The sequence below is a fragment of the Balaenoptera physalus genome, assembly GCF_965194825.1.
Source record: "Balaenoptera physalus genome assembly, chromosome: 8".
NCBI lineage: Eukaryota > Metazoa > Chordata > Mammalia > Artiodactyla > Balaenopteridae > Balaenoptera > Balaenoptera physalus.
Window position 1 is genome coordinate 68,817,990 of NC_138887.1, and position 20,501 is coordinate 68,838,490.

Consider the following 20,501-nt stretch of genomic DNA (forward strand, 5'->3'; position numbering starts at 1 on the left):
TCAAAGGTAAAAGTTTCATTAATTGCTATTAACGTCACTGCATTTTGTGTGATAGACAATATTCTGTAGCACCTCTTACCTTTTTTTTAAAAAAGTAATGTTGACACAGATTTATTCAAATGAATGAATGCTCCCATTGTAACTAACTCATCCCACCTTAAATACACAGGAAGAGGAGTGATCACCAGCAATGTTCCCCAACCATACTCTCTACTCCCAAAGTACTGATTATACGTTGTTGTTTTTTTTATCTTACTAAGAACTTTTATTTCCTTTTTAGCCTAAACACATATAGCTAGCTGATGTAAACTAGTAACAAACTGATTATAGGTTTTTAATGCCTCACCTTGACCTTGTTACTATCCTGCTAGCCACTCTACTTGAGGACCTGATACTTACTTATCTTTGCATCTCCCTGCTCCACCTACCACAGCTTCCATTAAATTGCCAGGAAATAAATATTTTTATTGCCTGTCTACTCCCTTCCACATAGTGGCTCATTGACAGAAAAAAAGGTATAATTCCTAGAAGGGGAATCTTACTATTGACTCAAAAGAGAACAGATTTTGAGAACAGTATTCTGCTTTTTTTAAAATAAATTTATTTATTTATTTTGGGCTGCGTTGGGTCTTTGTTGCTGCATGTGGGCTTTCTCTAGCTGCGGCGAGCAGGGGCTACTCTTCATTGAGGTACGCGGGCTTCTCACTGCGGTGGCTTCTCTTGTTGCAGAGCACGGGCTCTAGGTGCACCGGCTTCAGTAGTTGTGGCTCGCAGGCTCTAGAGCACAGACTCAGTAGTTGTGGCGCACGGGCTTAGTTGCTCCGCGGCATGTGGGATCTTCCCGGACCAGGACTCAAACCCGTGTCCCCTGCACTGGCAGGCGGATGCCTAACCACTGCGCCACCAGGGAAGTCCCCAGTATTCTGCTTTGATTCATCTACAACATCTTTTATTTTTTCCTGATAGATTTTATTTTATGGAGCAGTTTCAGGTTCACAGCAAAATTGAGCGGAAGGTACAGAGATTTCCCATATAATAGCATCTTTTATGATTTGCAAAAATGGAGCTTAATATTTGGAAAGATGAACAAACACTGTATTATATTTGTTAATTTTTTTTGCCAGATAGAAGGTTGTAATTTCACTAAAGTTAATGCCTTTTCCATTTCACATCCAATTTGACATCATGGTATATCAGGAAGATCACAGTTACGAGAAGAGTCACTGTACATACTACTTGATTATTTGTCTAAAAACAATTTTCACTATAAGGAAGAAAATTAGTAAGGAATTGGCAATCAAATTTAGTTCTCTTATGATTTTAGCTTCCTGATTTCCTCAGAGTGGCACTCCCAGTGCAAAGTACTAAAAAGAAGACTCAATGAAAATTTTGTCAAACTTCTTCAAAATAGAAATTTACTGAAGCCCACTTCCAGGCATATAGTAGTCACTCACAACTGCTGAATGAATTGAATCACATTCCAAGAGTCAATAATCAGATTAAAATGTGCAGACATCACCATTCTGTGTGAGAGACAAACAATATTTCCTTTTATTGGGAATAGGATGGGATCCAAAAATGAGCCTAATATTACTCTCCAAAAAATGTTTTATTAACAACTTTCAGCTATTTACTTTTCACTTGGCAAACATGAAACATTTTTAATATTGAATTTTACTTAGAGCAAATTGATAGTAATTTGTTCTACTGAGCTTCAATAAAATGAACTCTGCATTTGAATGTTAAATGTTATCTGCTGTGAGTGATTTACATATTATTAGAACAAGGAACTGCAAAAGAAGAAATTAAAGGAAAATATGAACTCAGATTTATTTTAAAACTAACAAACAAATGAAGGGAAATTGTCTTTAATTTTTAAAGTGGTTCTTAATATCATCTCCACAGAGTTCCCTCAAAAGATGCATTTTAAAAAGAACACAGTGAAGTTTTAAAAATGCAATAGTTCTCTCATCACGAGTTTATTCCTGCAGCGTCAGGGAACACACTAATTCTTGATTCGCACAAAGTACTCCTTTCTTCTGCATCCCTACTCCCAAATCCTAAACTCTATCAGGGGAATAAGAGCAAAAATAACTGCAAGGCAAGGTTGAAGTTGAAGGGAGACAGCAGAGAGGATCCGGTAAAGAAACCAAGAGGTCCAAAAGAAGGAGAGATAATTTGTAATTGGGAAAACAGAGAAAAATTCATTAGAGGGGAAAACATTTCTAATATTTAGAATGGGTTAGATTTAGACATTGGAGATTGGAGGAATTCCCGGCAGGTGTAAAGGCACAGAAGTTTGAGAGCATAGGATGTATCCTTCTACCAATTCTTGCATCTTTACAAAAGACTGGACAAGATGAAAGGCAAAGTATGACAAGACTGCCATTTGCTCTGGTCACAGAGAATAATATCCTCCCAAGCAGAGACTCAAGTTCACTGATAATTTTAATATGTAAAGTTATTCAAAACTAACAGAAGGGCTTCCCTGGTGGCGCAGTGGTTAAGAATCCGCCTGCCAATGCAGGGGACACGGGTTCGAGCCCTGGTCCGGGAAGATCCCACATGCCGTGGAGCAACTAAGCCCGTGAGCCACAACTACTGAAGCCCGCACTCTAGAGCCCGTGCTCTGCAACAAGAGAAGCCACCGCGATGAGAAGCCCGTGCACCGCAACAAAGAGTAGTCCCCACTCGCTGTAACTAGAGAAAGCCCACGTGCAGCGACAAAGACCCAATGCAGCCAAAAATAAATAAAATAAAATAAATAAATTTATATAAAAAAAAAACTAACAGAAGCCTGAGTTTATATTAGACACAATACAAGAATAAAATTCATTGAATGGTACATTTAAAATAGACAATTCTCAAGATAATGTGGTAATATATACAATGAAATATTATTCAGCAATAAAAAAGAATGAAATCTGGCCATTTGTGACAACCCTGGACCTTGAGGGCATTATACTAAGTGAAGTAAATCAGACAGAGAAAGACAAATACTGTATGATCTCACTTATATGTGGAATCTAAAAATCAAAACAAAACAAAACAACAAACCAAGCTCACAGACACAGAGAACAGATTGGTGGTTACCAGAAATGGGGGGGGGGTAGTGGAGGAGGGGTGGGCAAAATGGGTGAAGGGGGTCAAACTGTACAAACTTCTAGTTATATAATAAATAAACTAGGGATGTAAAATAAATAAATGGATAAAAAACAAAATAAAACAGGCAGTTCTCAACATTTTTCCAGTACAACTAAACTCACAGATAAAGAGATTTTAGGAAGAATTAAAAAAAAAAAAATGCCATAGTCTACACACTACCTGGAAAATGTAGGCCTGTCATTTTCAAAAGAGGTGAGTGAGATAAAGAACAAATTCAGCTCCAAGGTCAGATAATCTGTTAACCTGACTTAGGAGAAAACCATTCTCTATGGGACATGCTCCAACGACTTAGGTGTATTATTTTATGTGATAAATTTTAATCAACCAGCCATAGCTTTCTATCAAGATATAAAATAATGAGACATGAGATCAATTTTAAACAGAATGTTTTGAGGATGCTCTTTTTCCTTGCAGGGGGTTTTGCAGGAGATGATACAAGGTCAGGTTTTAAATGAATTCACACCTCACAAAAAGATTAACAGCCTGGACAGATTTATCCTTTCGGGTAAAGTCTTCTGAGGCATAAGAAAAGGTAGGCTGCAAAATGAGGGAGGAAACCAGAATGTTAATCAAGTAATCAGGCCAGATAAGAAGTTATAGCAGCTGGGATATAATGATTACCTGTGATGATTACAGATCTTTGCTGTGTACACAACACTAATAATAGTTACATAACATTATTAATATAAAGCCATGTGAAAGAAGCCCCCAAATATACTCATTATAAGGCATGCCCCTTGAGAATCATATCAACAGTATCCCTGTAAGAAACACAGGACTTGGTTGGACTGAATAATGATTTCTATATTCTGGATAGTAAGCCCATACTACCTAGGTTTTTAGGTTGCCACATGAGGCCAGAAAATTTAAAACATGCATAACATTTCAAAGCATGACATGCACCTTTTAAAGTAAGAGTTTCTTAACCAGAAGGACTCATCAACCAGGGTCTGCTCGTTTGTCTGAATGCACAGGGTCCCATCCCTGGAAACCTGATTCTAAAGGCCCTGAGTGGGGCCTAAGAATGTGTATTCAAGAAATGATTCCCAACATGGAGACTTTGCTGTGATGTTATTGAGACACTAAACCAACGCCAGCGTTTGCCTACCCCAGATTTCTCATGACATGAGAAAAAATAAATTTTTATATTGTTTAAAAAATAAATTAAAAACATAAAGAAAAATTAAAAAAAGAAATGATTCCCAAGTCAACCTCATGCACACTCATGGTTATGAATCAGAGCACAAACAACCAAACAAACAACTACAAAACAAGAGTATTTTGGTGGAAGAGTCAGCAGACTTAGGATATAATTTCAGTTCTGGCACTTATTGAACATGCCTTCTTAGGCAAGTTCATATAATCTCTGAAGATCGTTTTCTCAGCTATAAAGCAACAGCTATAGCACCTACTCTTTCTTGGTCCTGGGATCAAAGGAGATGTATTAGTTATCGATTGCTGTGGAACAAGTTACTCCAGAACTTAGCGCCTTTAAGTAACAGACACTTACTATCTCCATACTTTCTGTTGGTAGGAATCCAGGTGTACCTTTGTTGGGTTGTTAGTCAGACAGGAGCGGATCCCCACCCCATCCTGGACCAGGTCCTCTTTCTCTTCCCCCGCCCCACCCCTGGACACTGGTGATCGGAACACGCCCAGAGATCCTCCCTTTTTGTAGTCAAGGACCGCAAAGTTTCCAGCCTTATCAGGACCAAACAAAAGAAAACCCACCAGCACAGGTTGGCACCAAGCGGTTGGCAGATGCACCAAGACCTAAAAGGGGACTCAAGGTAACCCAGGGTTCACTATGCTGTACTTGTAATAAATTAGCATTGTGGTTTTCACCCCCAACTCCCAATGGATTTCACTTTGGTGCTTGTGGGTAAGTGCCTGCACACTAGGAGAACAGTTATATAACCTAAAGCTGTCAATCAACTTGTCAGTCAAATGATGCAGGACACAGGGAGGGACTTCCCACCACCCTGAAAAAGCAACCTGACCCTCACTATGGGGCTGCTTCTGGTTTCCAGACAGCTTGCTCCCCTTCTCTCTCTCAGAAGCATACTTTTGCTTTGCTTAATAAAACTCTTGCTACTTAAAACTGCTCTGTCTCTTGATTGAATTCTTTCCTTTGGGGGACAAGGACCAAGGAAATTGCCATTTTGGCAGTAACACCTTAACTGTGTGCCTCTGGCTCAGAGTCTCTCACAAGGCAGCAATTAAAGTGCTAACTATGGCTGTGGTCTCACATATAAAAAGTTCAACTAGGGGAGGGACCCACTTCCATGCTCACTCACACTGCTGTTGCCAAGTCTCAGGTCTTCACCCGCTGCTGGCTAGAAACATCAGTTCCTTGACACAAAGGTCCCTCCACAGAACAACTTACAACATGGCAGCTGGCTTCTCTCAGTGTGAGCCAGTGAGACTGTAAGAGAGGGTGAGCAAGAAGGAAGTACCAACCTTTCTGTAACTTAGTCGCGGAAGTAATATCCCAATCTCTTTTGTCACAGGCTATTCATTAGAAGCAAGTCTTTAGGTCCAGCCCACACTCAAGGGGAGGGGATTACACAAGGGCATAAATACCAGGAGGTGGGGATCACTGGGAGCCATCTTAGATGCTGTGTACCACAAGAGTTGACATGTGATGTTCTGGGGAATGAAAGATTTATATGTGGAAACATGTTCCAAATGAAAAAAAAAATTAAGGTAGAATTTGAGTTATAGAAGTCTACTTTATGTATAACATTCTGAGAATTTTCTAAGAAGTGTCACCACCTCACTCACCTCAGATGTGTCACACTATGGCAGTATTTCACCATTTTTTTTCAGTCTGACACATCTGTGAACTTGTTAGTCAAAAAAGGAAGAAAAGGAGGGTGAGCAAATAAGGGACCTCGTGACCCACCAATTAACACTCTGTGACAACTTACACTTTCATATTTATCATGGGAAGCAGTATGGTAATGGCTATAAGGAGTATGGGAAAAACAACAAAAATTTTAGAAGCTTGATAAAACTGTTTCCCAGATGGTTTTTTCCTACAAAGCTGTTTATCAGCTCAAAATGGTAATATGCCCTAATGGAACTGTATCAATACATAATCAATGTGGCAGTTTTAAAACATGGCCCCAGCATTCTTGACACTCTTTCCATCTAGAACTGGGGTCTATGTCCCTTCCTCTTGACTCTGGGTGAGGGTTTGTGACTGCTTTGGCTGATAGAGTCGCTGTATGAACTCTGAAGCTAAGTTAAGAGAAACATACAGCTTCTATCTGGTCCTCTTAGAGGACACTCACTCTTGAAACACAACCACCATCCCATGAGGAAGCTCAAACTAGCCCACATGGAGAAAACCCACGTAGGGCCTCAAGACTACGAAGAGAGAGATATTTGGCTAGTCCCCAACTGCTCCAGCTTCTGATTGCTTCTGCGCCAGCCACCATCTGTCTTCAACCATATATCTGAAACCATGTGAGAGACCCCAAGTCCATAACTGCCTGGCCCATCCCTTACTGAATTCTTGACCCTAAAACTATGACAAATAATTTTAAAATATGACTGTTGTTGATTGAACCCAGAGTTTTAAGGTGGTTACATAACAAGAGATAACTGCAACAGCCAGTAAGTAATCCCATACTGACAATAGGTTAAAACATTCTCAAAACATTTAAGACTGTTAGACTACAGATATGAACCACTGCCTCCAGAAAAGTCTTCGTAAAAACTATTACAATTGGGAAACATTTATAGCTAGGATGGATATGCCTAAAAGTAATCTTATGTTAATAGGAAAGTAAACTATTACACATCATAGAAATTGGAAACAAAGCATTTCTATGCCTATAATAATGTCTCAGATCAACAGCTGATTAACAAATGTGGTCAGCAACGACCTCCTTCTCTTGTCATATCACATATCATAATACCATTTGGAATTACACCAGCTTTGCAAATATTATCCATTTCCTTCAATATCTACCCCCACAGATGCACATTACTGTCAACCACATCCCCTCCCTTTCATTTAAGAATCATGCAGATCATGATATCTTTAAATTCCTTTTTTTCTTCTCTACAACATTTATTTAAATCTTCCTCTCCTTCCTTTCCTCTTTCTTATCTTCGAGAAAATCTTTTCATCCACATTTTCAAGGCACTGTCTCTTCCACCCATCCACTCTTGCCTCCCAATACCTTGATCTGTCAAATATGCTTTCTTGTATCTTTGGTGTCCTTTACCTTCCAAACATCCCGGTCTTCACTATTTAAAAAAATATTTATGACACATTATAAAATTTATAAATCTTGACTTAAAAAATACCCTTAAGGTGACATCTAATCTTATTTACTCAGCCAGTTCTCAAACAGATTGTCTATACTCAATGTTTCCATTTTTTTCACTGCGCACTTACTCTTTAAACCCATTGTAACCTGACTTTAAATATCCAACCCTACTGGAACTATTCCCTCAGAAGTTACCACCTGTGGCCTTTTTCAGCACCATCTTCCACTGACTTCACCGTACTATTTGGTGCAGTTGATAAAGCTTTCCTTTTTTGAAATCCTTCTACTTTTGACTTAAAAAAAAAGTGTTCTCTGGCTCTCCTTGAATTCTAGATATTCTTTCTCTGTTCTCTCTTCCAAAGCACTGTCTACTGTCCAAATCAGAAACATTTCCCACTTTCTTGTATCTACACCAACATTTTCTGATGAACTAAATCAGGAAGCCCAAATCTCTTGCTCTAGCATAATTCCAACTTGCAACATGCACACAGGTGTACTTCAAACTCTCTTATTGATTTGCTCAATCTGATGTTTGAATATTAATCTATATAGGAATTTAATGCTTTACACAAAGCAAGGACTTCTCATATAAGAAAATGCTTTCTATAAAGGAGGTCAAAGTAATAAGAGCATTTCTCCTTGATGTAGTGGGAAGAACGATCCTTAATTTGACAAATTCAGGCCTGAGAACTCTGATTTTAATACTCTTATCATTAAGCACAAACAGGTTGCTATTCTCTCCACCTAAATGCTCTGAGCCCTATATCTGCACGTCTTGTGCCTTGACTAACTTCACTCAATGCACAAGTATCAGGATCCTTGAGAGAGACTTCCCCGGTACGCCATATGTAAAGTGGCATTCCTCATGCAACACTCACGAGACACATTATATATTTATTTGCTCATTGTCTATCTTCCCTCACAGGAATATAGGTTCCACAAGAGCAGGGACTTTGTTTTGTGCAATGCTGTCTCCCCAGAACATGGAAGAGTATTGAGCCCATAGTAACCACATAATAAATATTTGCTGAAAAATGAATAACAACGAGAAAGTGAATGATTTAATGGAAATCTTCTCATTTTCCATTTATAGAAAGTTTGTAACACTATAAAGTAAATGTAAGAATCCTCAAGGTAAAAAAATATTTTTTTCACCATGTGAGCCTATTCAAATCTGTAGGTAACAGCCAGCTAATCTTCAAATAAATGTTTCTTTGTAAAAAGTAATGTGATTACCTATTCTGTAGTGAAATATCCCTCTGTCTTTGTTTTCTTCTCAAGACAAATGACCTTACTGAGGTTTGCTACAAAAATTTCGATAGCTTATTGGCACAGATCTTTCTTTATCAGAATGAATATGTATCTAATGTCTCCATACATGAATCGCTCAATTTTTATTTCTCTAACATCTTCATTTTCACTGGCTCTGCATCATTTTTCTTCCTCATGGACGTCTGTTTTTCATAGAACACTTGACCTGGGAAGACCTTAAGATAGCGTTAGTCCAGGGGTTTCCCACCTTTCTTTTAGCAGCGAGATCTATCTCACATACAAAATCTTGATGAAAGCAGAGCCAGGAGTGGAGGGGTTGGAGCTGGCCTCCCTTGAGGCTACACTCACCTTGACTCCAGCACCCCTGAGACACTGAGGAGAATCATAAGTCTCCTTTGAAAACCATGGATAGTCTAAATTTCCCTAATTAAACCCAGATGCATGTTCTGTCGACCTTTCCATTTCTCCAGAAGGAAACCCTTCTCATCCTCTGGGCTAAAAGCATGAGCTGCAAAAGTACAGGATGTGTGCCACATACTATACAGGCAGTGGAGGCACACGCTGAGGGAGCACAGAAAGGAAGGGCATTGGCCTCAAAATTCCTCACCCACCAGCTAACCAGACCTGAGCTGATCCATAACCTCCCTCGAGGGAGTGACTATTTTTCTCCTTTTTTCTCCTCACTTCTCTGCTGCCTGCCCTTACCTTGACCTTTGTGTAATTGTCCTGATTCTCTCCTGGTTTAGCTCCCCACCCCCATCCCACCCCCACAAACCATGAGCATCCCTAAAGCCTAGGCAGTGCTCCTCTGCTCCTCCTCCACTTTCTCATTATTTAAGAACCAGTACAGTTTAGGTCCCAACACTGTCTGGTTTGGGTCAACAGTCCCTTGATCCTCATTTTTATCCTAATTCTGTTCAGTAAGAGTTGTGTACTGGACGTCTCCACCTGAGGTCACCTGCTATCATATAAAGTCCAGTCCCTGAGCTCTCTTCTTCCTCTCCCTCCACTGGCACTCCTTTTCTTTCTTTCTTTTTTTTTTTTTTTTTTGATAATTATGCCATCACTTCCATTAATCTTTTATTTAATTTTATTTTTTTATTAATTTTATGGCTATGTTGGGTCTTCATTGCTGTGCACAGGCTTTCTCTAGCTGCCGTGAGCGGGGGCTACTCTTCATTGCAGAGCACGGGCTTCTCATTGCAGTGGCTTCTCTTGTTGCAGAGCACGAGCTCTAGGCACACGGGCTCAGTAGTTGTGTCTCGTGGGCTCTAGAGCACAGGCTCAGTAGTTTTGACACACGGGCTCAGTAGTTGTGTCTCGTGGGCTCTAGAGCGCAGGCTCAGTAGTTGTGGCACATGGGCTCAGTAGTTGTGGTTCGTGGGCTCTAGAGCACAGGCTCAGTAGTTGTGTCTTGTGGGCTCTAGAGCACAGGCTCAGTAGTTGTGGCTCGGGGGCTCTAGAGTGCAGGCTCAGTAGTTGTGGCACACGGGATTAGTTGCTCCGTGGCATGTGGGATCTTCCCCGACCAGGGATCAAACCCATGTCCCCTGCAATGGCAGGCGGATTCTCAACCACTGCACCACCAGGGAAGTCCCAGTGGCACTCCTTTTCAATGTCCCCATTATTTTCCATGACTTCATGGAGCACTTAATTCCCCAAGCTTGAAACTCTGAAGTTATCTTTGACTCCTTTCTCTTCCAAATCATTTATGTACAAGATATATTACAACAGTTTTGCAACAACATCCTCCTGACCTGACTGTCTGGAAGCTGTTCTAATGTAGCACAGCTAACAGTACATTTGAGGTGAGCAGGGACCGTGTCTGTTGGTTTTCCACTGCCTGTAGGCACAGAGCCTGGTATGGAATAGATGCCTAAAAATTCTTGTTGAAAGTATAACTGAATGGGATAAAATTTACTGTAGCATAAAAACCGTAAGCAAATTACCTAGTACTATAATAGGGCAATGTGTTAGTACATTTGGGAACATTAATAAGATATTATAGCATAATTAAAATAATATTCTCAAGCGTATATTAATGGCTTGGAAATTGCTGCCTATTAAATGTGAAAATAAAGAGAAGCTGAATACAAAACCCATAAATCTATTATTAACCCAATGGTGAAAATCTAGAAGAGAAAATACAAAAATATTTAACACTGGTTATCTCTAAATGGTGGTTTTAATTTCTTTTCATATGGCTTTAAAATTTTTCTGGCTGCCTTATTTTTTATAAGCTTAAGACTCTGAAAAAGATTTGCCACCATGGAAATAACCAGGACTATTGATGAGACTTGAAAGAAACGTGCACAAATTAAAAGAGGCATTTATTTCAGGGTGGGTGGTATTATAATCCATCTCCCCAACTTTGTTTTTCTAAAATCAGCTTTAAAAAACATTGCTTAATATTTTCAGTATCCTTCACTCCAACATGTAATGCCTAGTTCTCTCCTTCTGTCAGCCTTTATATAGTTGAGTTTATCATTATATCATATTACATTAATTTTGCTGAAATGCCATTTTAACCTTATTATTTTGTTAAAAATTGTACTGTCTCCTTATTACTTATAGATGAAATAAAATTAAAAGTCCTCAATCTATCAAAGTCCAAACTTCAACATCCAATCTCACCTTCCACGCATACAGGACAGACTCCTACTGTGCCTACTCCACTCCTGGACTGTTGCCTGATGTTCCCCATATCCCTTACTCCACTTCAAATCTTATACTTCCTTCCATGCTTAACAAAAATGTTCTTAGAAATTTCCTTTGAACACCCACAGCCCTTATGCATAATCCTGTAATATGCAATTTTAGAATTAAAAAAGGTTAGAGCTGCAAGACACTATTGAAATCATTTAGTTCAATTCCTCCCTTTACAGATGCAGAAACTACAATCCAATTAGAAAAGGTGGCTTGTTCAGGGAAAAAAAACAATCTAGGATTAGAATTCAATATTGAACTCTTAGAGTTTAGTATTTTAACTAATACAGGATCTACTACATTACTGGATCTCCCATCTGCTGATCAATTGCTCAGCAATTTTTCATGACTCCATTCCTAATGGTATGTCTTGCCTGCCTATCTTGATTGCCCTCATTTGGTCCAGGGCAGATACCCTGGCACAGAATTCCTTTCCATCTCCATTGTACCTAGTGTTGCAGAGGGAGTGCTGAAGAAGTATGGCGGACATCACCTCAAGCAACCCAATGATGGAAGTGAAGATACAAATCTGTGACAGCAATATTCCATCTTAACAATGTGGCTGCTACATCCAATTGGATGGTAATGACCATCAAAGGAGGCGGTGTCAACTTTCTTTTACATTCTATATGGCCGTTCTAGCCAATCATGAAACCTCAGGGTTATGGTTCCCATTAAGATCCTGGAAAGAGAGCCAGGATGGGGAAACAAGGACTGGAACCAGGTCTACAGGTTACGTCTCTGCAGTCAGTTCAATTGTAAAACACAGAGGCTTAAGGAAGGATCTGACTCAAAAGCCAGGCTGAGTAGATTTCAAAGTTGCCAGAGGCTCTTTTCACACACACACAAATACACACACACACACTCTCTTTTAAATTCTGAATGATATATACACGGAAGAGAAACATTCTAACAACTGTACCAATCAAATAATGTACAATATGTTAACAAATAACTGGTGGATGAAACTCCATTGCAAACCAGAAGACCAGGAGACAGGGAAAAGTGAGCCTCTTGGGGTTCATCAACATTCAAAGGCAGGGAGAACTAGAACAGGCCCCCAGAACACAATCATGCCAGCCCCTCTGCCGTGGCTGCTGTACTCTGGGGCCATGAGCCATACAAACCCAGAAGCATCTGCCAAAGGTTTCAGACAGCTGTGCAAGCACTCTCTGCCATTTGTCCAGCTGTTGTGAAGTGGCAGAAGAATGTCCCCAGGGTTCCATCAAGTAGAGTTCTTTTTCAATTCAGAACAATATGATTAGAATATGAATTTTCTTATTAGTTCTGATTTTGTCACTCTGAATATATATATTTACCTGGGTGAATACATCTACTGCTTATTTTCGCAGCTAACAAAGGTGAATAGAAAACATCATGACATTAAAAAATGAGTAATGTTGAAGAAATGATATTAATCACTCTTTTACTCTAATAGCAGAGTTACTGCTTAGAGAAGTAGGTGCCCATTCACCTGGCAATTCAAAATGTCTTGAACATAATTTGTCAAAATTCTATCACTTTCCTTCCTTTCTTGTATGTGAGCATCACAATTTCAAGGAAAATGATTTAATGGTGAAATCTCAGACTGCAGTATAGCCACCTCACCTTACATAGATCAACACAGTTACCCTGTTGTGGAAGTGAATGCCCTGGACTTGTTAAGAATGTGAACTGCTCCTTCCCACCAAAGGAAGGAAAAAGAAAAAATAAGAAAAAGAAAACCTTCAGAAGAAAAATATAAAGGCTCTAGTGACTGATCTTTGTTGCTTTTCACATAAAGACTCAGTGTGTGGGAGTTAATTATATTAGTTATCTTGGGTAACAAGCTTGAATTCTGTGCTTCAAAGTTATTAACCAACCACCTTTCTATATACAGTTCACAAGCAAATGAATGGACTTAATCCCTGTATTAAAACACAAAACAAAACGAACAATTCCATGTTTCGTGACTTTTCAAAGTTGATTATCTCCTTGGCAATGTTTTATGAGAGGCCAGATACACAACTGCTGCTTTAGAAAAGAGTCTCTGGCAGTTTACATGAGAAGCCCGTGAAAGTGGATTTAATCACATTTAAAAGTCATTCCTCTTCAGAGCAGACATAAAAGGTCACCAAGAAAAAGCATTTTTTCCCAGTGATTCAACCACATTAGGTTAGTAAAATTTCTTCTTCCAATGATCGCACAACTCCTGAGAGAGTCTGCTTGTTTAATGTGTCATATGGCTAACATTTGCAAATTTAAACAATTCAGGGGAGGAAATAAAATATTTAAGATGATAACATTTACTGTCAAAAGAAGTTTGCAGATTTCTCTCTCTCTTTTTTTTTTTTTTTTGGTCATATCTAATTCTTCAGGGTAAAACATAACATTATTTAATTCTAAAGCAGCAATTTTATATAGATGAGGATCTTTATCTCCTAATTACCAAAGGACTTGGTAATTTTTTACTTGTAAAAATTTTACTTGTAAAAATCATTACACGTGTAAAAAAAACTACAGTAAATGAAGGAGTTATTACCATAAATCATGATGCTTATCTGCATTTAAGGGTCTCTGTGGTCTAATAAGAGCAAACAGTAGCTTGGTGTATCAATATTCCCATAGAAAATTTACAATGATATATTTCTTTGATTTATTAAAAGCCTAGTCATGGCTCAAAGGTCTCTGAATACCCATAAAATTAGGAAATAATTGCCATAAAATTAAGAAATAATAACAAAATCTCCATACAAGAAGCAATTCAACAAGATAGTACCTACTGGAAATGACTTACATTATAAAAATAATATTGAAAATTAAAACTTTGACTAAGCTATATCAATAAACTATGTTTTCATGAAACAAAATTTTTGGTACGACTGCTATAGAATATACCTCATTTATATAACCATTTCTTTTTCTTTTAAATTTACCCTGAAATAATGTGTATGCAGGGACATTTCTTTCTATATAATTTCCCTTTGAAGTTTTCTGATTTCAAATATAGTAAATTAATGATTTTAGCATAAAAAATAGGTAATTTGACAAGGTTATGTAAGTATTGTTCAATAGCTATCAGGGAGTGAATAGTTAAGTGGAATCTAAAGTTTAGGAAATTATTATCAGAATATAATTAAGTGGTATTATTATTATTATATTTGAGCTTTAAATAAATTAAAAAGCTAAATATTTAAAGATATGTTTTGGCATAAAGATCTATATGATGCAAAGTATAGCCCATTAAAATTCCCTCTCCTGTCATGTTTTTCACAATATGTGAACAAGTTAATTGTATTTTGGGGAAAATAACTGTGGAAAGTTACTTAAAATAGCTGAATGAAAACAAAGGCTTGATTAGAAAAAAGGAAAAGAGAAATATGTCTATGTTAAATTTATGCTAAGGGCCATGAAATATGAATAAAGAGATATTATTTTTTCTTGGCTGGGAAAGCTCATTTTATATCATTTCTTTGTAATATAATCTATAGGCTCAATACAATCTCAATGAAATCAATAAGCGACTTTCTTGACAACAGAGAGAAGGAAGTGTTTCATGAGTTTAGATGGAGGGAATGAAGTGTAAGAATGGTCAATAGACTTATGAAAATTAAACTGTATTCAATTCAGGACTTTTAATTCTAATAATTTTTCTTAACTAATAGGATAACTGTGCAAAGAATATTTCTGACAGCACTTTATAATAGTTAAACACTATAAACAAGCCATCAGTATCGGGCTGATTAAGCAAATAATTCTCATCCATACGATGAAATACTCATCACTAAGAATGATGATAAGTTTCTAGATTTATTTTCCAATGAAAGGTGTTAACTACCTATTGTTAAGTGAAAAAAGAAAGTTACAAAATAGTATACAAGATACAATTTAATTTTTTTAGCATGTGTAGAAATGGAAGATATATACCAAAATACTAAACATAATTTTCTCTGGGTAGTAGGACAAAGGGGTTTTTCAATTTTTATACTTTTTGACATTGTGGGAATTTCCCCACAATTATAAGGCTGTATTATTATAATCATAAGACATTATTTTAACACTGTGTGGGAATTTATGGATGATAATAATAATTAAGTAAAACTGAAAGGAAGTGGATACAGACAGCCTCTGGGAGAAGAAACCAATAAGATAAGACTTTGAAGAAAGTTTCTATAATATTAGGGACTCTGCTGTTTGTCCACCCACTGTGAATACACAGGGATGCCTGGGGTATAGGATACTGCAAGGAGGAATCACGTGTGCTTTGATTTTCTAGTTTTCATTTTCCTTTTCTTATCATTTAATGCTGACATCAAGGTGAACACAGCAGTGATGGAGTCTCAATTCATATCACTATACCCTCCTGTGGTCCTTATACTTAATATGAAAGCTACATTTTAAGGGTGTACTTGCATAATCCAATAAGTGCATGTCTTCACAAGGTCCATTCTAAAATGTGCACCAGTGATTTCACAAGGGAGATTTATTTTAAAAAAGTATGATAATGTGGTTAACTGCTACGATGTATATAGTCTGACTCCTTTTAACAAAAAAAATTAATTTGTCTAGCTCTTATTCCATGTTTTAAATAATAAGTTTATAGGAATATTAGCTAATGTGGAAGTTCCACTGAATGAAAATATCTGGTATAAAAATGATTTGATTAAAATAATAACAACACATCTATTGGGTATTTATTATGTGTCAGGCATAGTTCTAAAAGCACTTTATGTAATTAAGTTAATTATTCCTCAAAACAATCTATGAGGTAGGTGTTATCATTATCCCTTATTTTACCCACAGGAAAACTAAGGTTCAGAGAACGAAGTCCGTGCCCAAAGTGACAGAGCAGGTGACAAACCCAGCTCATCTGGCTACAGAACAAATTTTATTTTTATTTTTCACAGATTTACAAAAATTTTTAAATTTAAAATTTTAGAGTAGTTTTAGATTTATAGAAAAGTTGTGAAGAGTAGTACAGAGAGTTCCTATATACTCCTCACCAGTTTCCCTGATTGATGAAATCTTACATTACAGGGAACTTCCATCACACCTAAGGAGCACACACTGCTATGCTGATATTAACTAAACTGCACACTTCACTTGTATTTAACTAATTTTTCCCTAATGTTCTTCTTCTGTCTCAGGATTCCATGGAGGATACCACATTACATTACGCTGTCATGTCTCCCTAGCCTCCTCTGGGCTGTGACAGTTTTTCAGCCTTTCTCTGTTTTTCATGACCTTGACAGTTTTGAAAAGTACTAGTCAGGTGTTTTGTAAATGTCCCTCAGTTTGGGTTTGTGTGATGTGGCTTTCCAGATTAGGCTGGGGTTATGGTTTTCGGAGGAGGACTACAGAGGGGAAGTGCCGTTCTCAATACATTATACAAAGGGTACATACTACCAATGTGACTTATCTTTGATGATCTTAACCTTGAAGACCGGGCTGAGGTACCATTTGCCTGGTTTCTCCATTTTGAAGTTACTATCCTCCCTTCCCTTCTTTCCATGCTCTACTTTTTAGAAAAAAAGTTACCAATCAAAGCCCACATTTAAGTGGGTAGGAGTGGGAGGGAATAAGATACACCTATTTGAAGGGGGGATATCTATATAAATTATTTGGAATTTTTGTCAGAGCCTTCGTTTTTAACCCACTCCTCTGTATTGCCTCTGACATCCTATCCTTTCTTACCATTTTGGCATATTATTCATGTGCAGTAGTTTAAAAACACAATTCTTCACTAATTTCCTGCTTTTGCAAAGATCCAAAAATATGTTAGAATTAAATGTGACAACCAACAAATTTGTTTGAAATTATTTTCCACTACCACTGTAGGATTTGTCACTGAGGGATGCATTCAAGACCAATTTTTTTCAGAAGTATTCTGTAAAGAACTTACCAGAAATATTCGTTCAAGTTGATCCTGAATGTCTTTCATTCCTGGAAAAGCAGCAACTCCTTGGATCATTTCAACAAAGATGCAGCCGACTCCCCTAAAGAGAGAAGAAAGAATTGTTACTAAAACATCAATATACTCTGCTAAGAATACTAAATCTGGAATTAGAACATCTAATTAGAACATCTAAATCTGGAATTAGAACATCTACTCCTACAAAGGAGAAATAATGAATAAATAATATTCTAAATAAGTATAAAGGGCTGTGTCACATGTACCTAGATCCCTTAACTTTCCTTTCCCTTCTCTGTCTACTGCCCAGAAAGGACTCCAAGTAGATGCAACTACATAGGCTCAGAAAACGGTGCAAACCAATAAAATATAAGCCTCACTGACTACCTCACTCACAGGATATGGCCAAGAAACTCCTTAGCTTGATATAGAAAGCCTCCATAGTCTTGTTCTAACATCCTTTTCCAACTCTATTTCACAAATTCACAATGTATTATTCGCTATAGCTGTCCAGGGCTCAAAGCTCTCTTTGCATCAAAATCATTTGGGGAACTTTTAAAAAATGCAAATGATCTGAACACAAACCCCAGAGACTCTGTTTCAGTCAGTTAGAGGCAACGCATTGACTCGGGCTGCTCAGGTGATTTAGGGCAGCTACACTGAGGAGCTCTGAGCCAGACTGATCTGTCCACAGGCCAAGCATAAACCTATACAACTTGGCTCAAGTTACTCTAATACCTAGAACTCCCTTTTTCTTCATTTGTTTGCTCTTGACATGTAAATCCAACCCAACCTATAAAATCTAATTTAAATGTAATCTCTTCTACAAAGCCTTCCATGAACATTCTGCCAGACAGGACAGATCCCTTTATGAGTTTATTTGTTAAGCTCTTATTCATTATCAGTCTTCTACTATGGTCAAATTCTTATGCCAGGCTCACAGTTCCTATCTGGTAAGGCAGTCGAGCATATCAGGAGACCTTGCCTCTCAGACCACAGAACCCAACAGGAACACCGAATCCACAGTACAGGCAGAGAGCCAATCAGATACTTCTACTGAAAGTTTGGAGATAAAGTCACCTGGGAACAGGATGGAAAGAAACTAGCATATATTGATGAAATAAGTCACATTAAAGGCAGAGAACGTGCAAGAATGGCCACCTTCCTGCAGATGAAGTTTCCTGAATTGACCTGGTTCCCACCTTCTTAAGGCCTGGATGTTCAGATAAACCAGTGTTTTTGCTAGATCTCTCTAACTTCTAGCAATTCTCTAGGATTTTTATTTTTAATGGCTCTACCTTTAATGGGTTTATGTTTCCTAAAAGTATACTAATAAAATCATAAACATATTGGGACACTTCTTCAATTGCTGCACTCGTATTCAATTTAGAGTGAGCAGTCCCTTGTGTATTTATTTCAGATCCTCTAGAGGTTAAAAACAATGCCTTACTTCTCTATACCTGCCCCAATTGTATGTAAACAATACTTTGAATTAAAGAAGTAATCCATTAGCAGAAATCTCTTCTCTATTACACCACATAATTTTTATCCAAATTAAACACCAATAGTATATACAGTGAAAATGACTGAAAACAAATCGTACTTTATATCATAAAAAAATTCCATTTAATAATAAAGAATTAATTTCAAAATCAGTATTCTAGGGAGATGAGTTTTTATTTTTATTTATTTTAACATCTTTACTGGAGTATAACTGCTTTACAAAGTTGTGTTAGTTTCTCCTGTATAACAAAGTGAATCAGCTATACGTAGACATATATCCTGATATACCCTCCCTCTTGGGTCTCCCTCCCACCCTCCCTATCCCACTCATCCAGGTAGTCACAAAGCACTGAGCTGATCTCCTTGTGCTATGCGGCTGCTTCCCACTAGCTATCTATTTTACACTTGGCAGTGTATATATGTCCATGCCACTCTCTCACTTCGTCCCAGCTTACCCTTCCCCCCTCCCCGTGTCCTCAAGTCCATTCTCTATGTCTGCGTCGTTATTCCTGTCCTGCCCCTAGGTTCCTCAGAACCATTTTATTTTTTTAGATTCCATATATATGTGTTAGCAAATGGTATTTGCTTTTCTCTTTCTGACTTACTTCATTCTCTATGACAGTCTCTAGGTCCATCCACCTCACAAATAACTCAATTTCGTTTCTTTTTATGGCTGAGTAATATTCCATTGTATATATGGGCCACATTTTCTTTATCCATTCATCTGCCGATGGCCACTTAGGTTGCTTCCATGTCCTGGCTATCGTAAATAGAGCTGCAATGAACATTGTGGTACATGACTCTTCTTGAAATACGGTTTTCTCAGGGTATATGCCAAGCAGTGGGATTACTGGGTCATACGGTAGTTCTATTTTTAGTTTTTTAAGGAACGTCCATACTGTTCTCCATAGTGGCTGTATCAATTTACATTCCCACCAACAGTGCAAGAGGGTTCCTTCTTCTCCACACCCTCTCCAGCATTGTTTGTAGATTTTTTGAAGTTGTCCATTCTGACCAGTGTGAGGTGATACCTCATTGTAGTTTTGATTTGCATTTCTCTAATGATTAGTGATGTTGAGCATCCTTTCATGTGTTTGTTGGCAATCTGTATATTATCTTTGGAGAAATGTCTATTTAGGTCTTCTGCCCATGTTTGGATTGGGTTGTTTGATTTTTTGATATTGAGCTGTATGAGCTGCTTATAAATTTTGGAGATTAATCCTTTGTCAGTTGCTTCATTTGCAAATATTTTCTCCCATTCTGAGGGTTGTCTTTTCGTCTTGTTTATGGTTTCTTTTGCTGTGCAAAAGCTTTTAAGTTTCATATGGTCCCATTTGTTTATTTTTTATTTTAATTCCATTTCTCTAGAAGGTGGGTCAAAAAGGATCTTGCTGTGATTTATGTCAGAGAGTGTTCTGCTTATGTTTTCCTCTAAGAGTTTTAGAGTGTCTGGCCTTACATTTAGTTCTTTAATCCATTTTGAGTTTATTTTTGTGTTATTTTTTGGTGTTAGGGAGTGTTCTAATTTCATTCTTTTACATGTAGCTGTCCAGTTTTCCCAGCACCACTTATTGAAGAGGCTGTCTTTTCTCCCATGTATACTCTTGCCTCCTTTATCAAAGATAAGTTGACCATATGTGCGTGGGTTTATCTCTGGGCTTTCTATCCTGTTCCATTGATCT

At 37.7% G+C, this 20,501-nt stretch overlaps 1 protein-coding gene across 4 annotated transcripts in view; it reads right to left on the reverse strand.

Moving 5' to 3' along the window:
• Positions 1–20,501, reverse strand: part of CDK14 (cyclin dependent kinase 14) — a 563,146-nt gene that overhangs the window by 179,131 nt on the left and 363,514 nt on the right. For all 4 annotated transcript variants that reach the window (XM_082471983.1, XM_082471984.1, XM_082471986.1 and 1 more), the window contains one exon: positions 17,308–17,401. In XM_082471983.1, the coding sequence (XP_082328109.1) occupies positions 17,308–17,401 (94 nt within the window). The remainder of the gene's footprint in view (positions 1–17,307; positions 17,402–20,501) is intronic.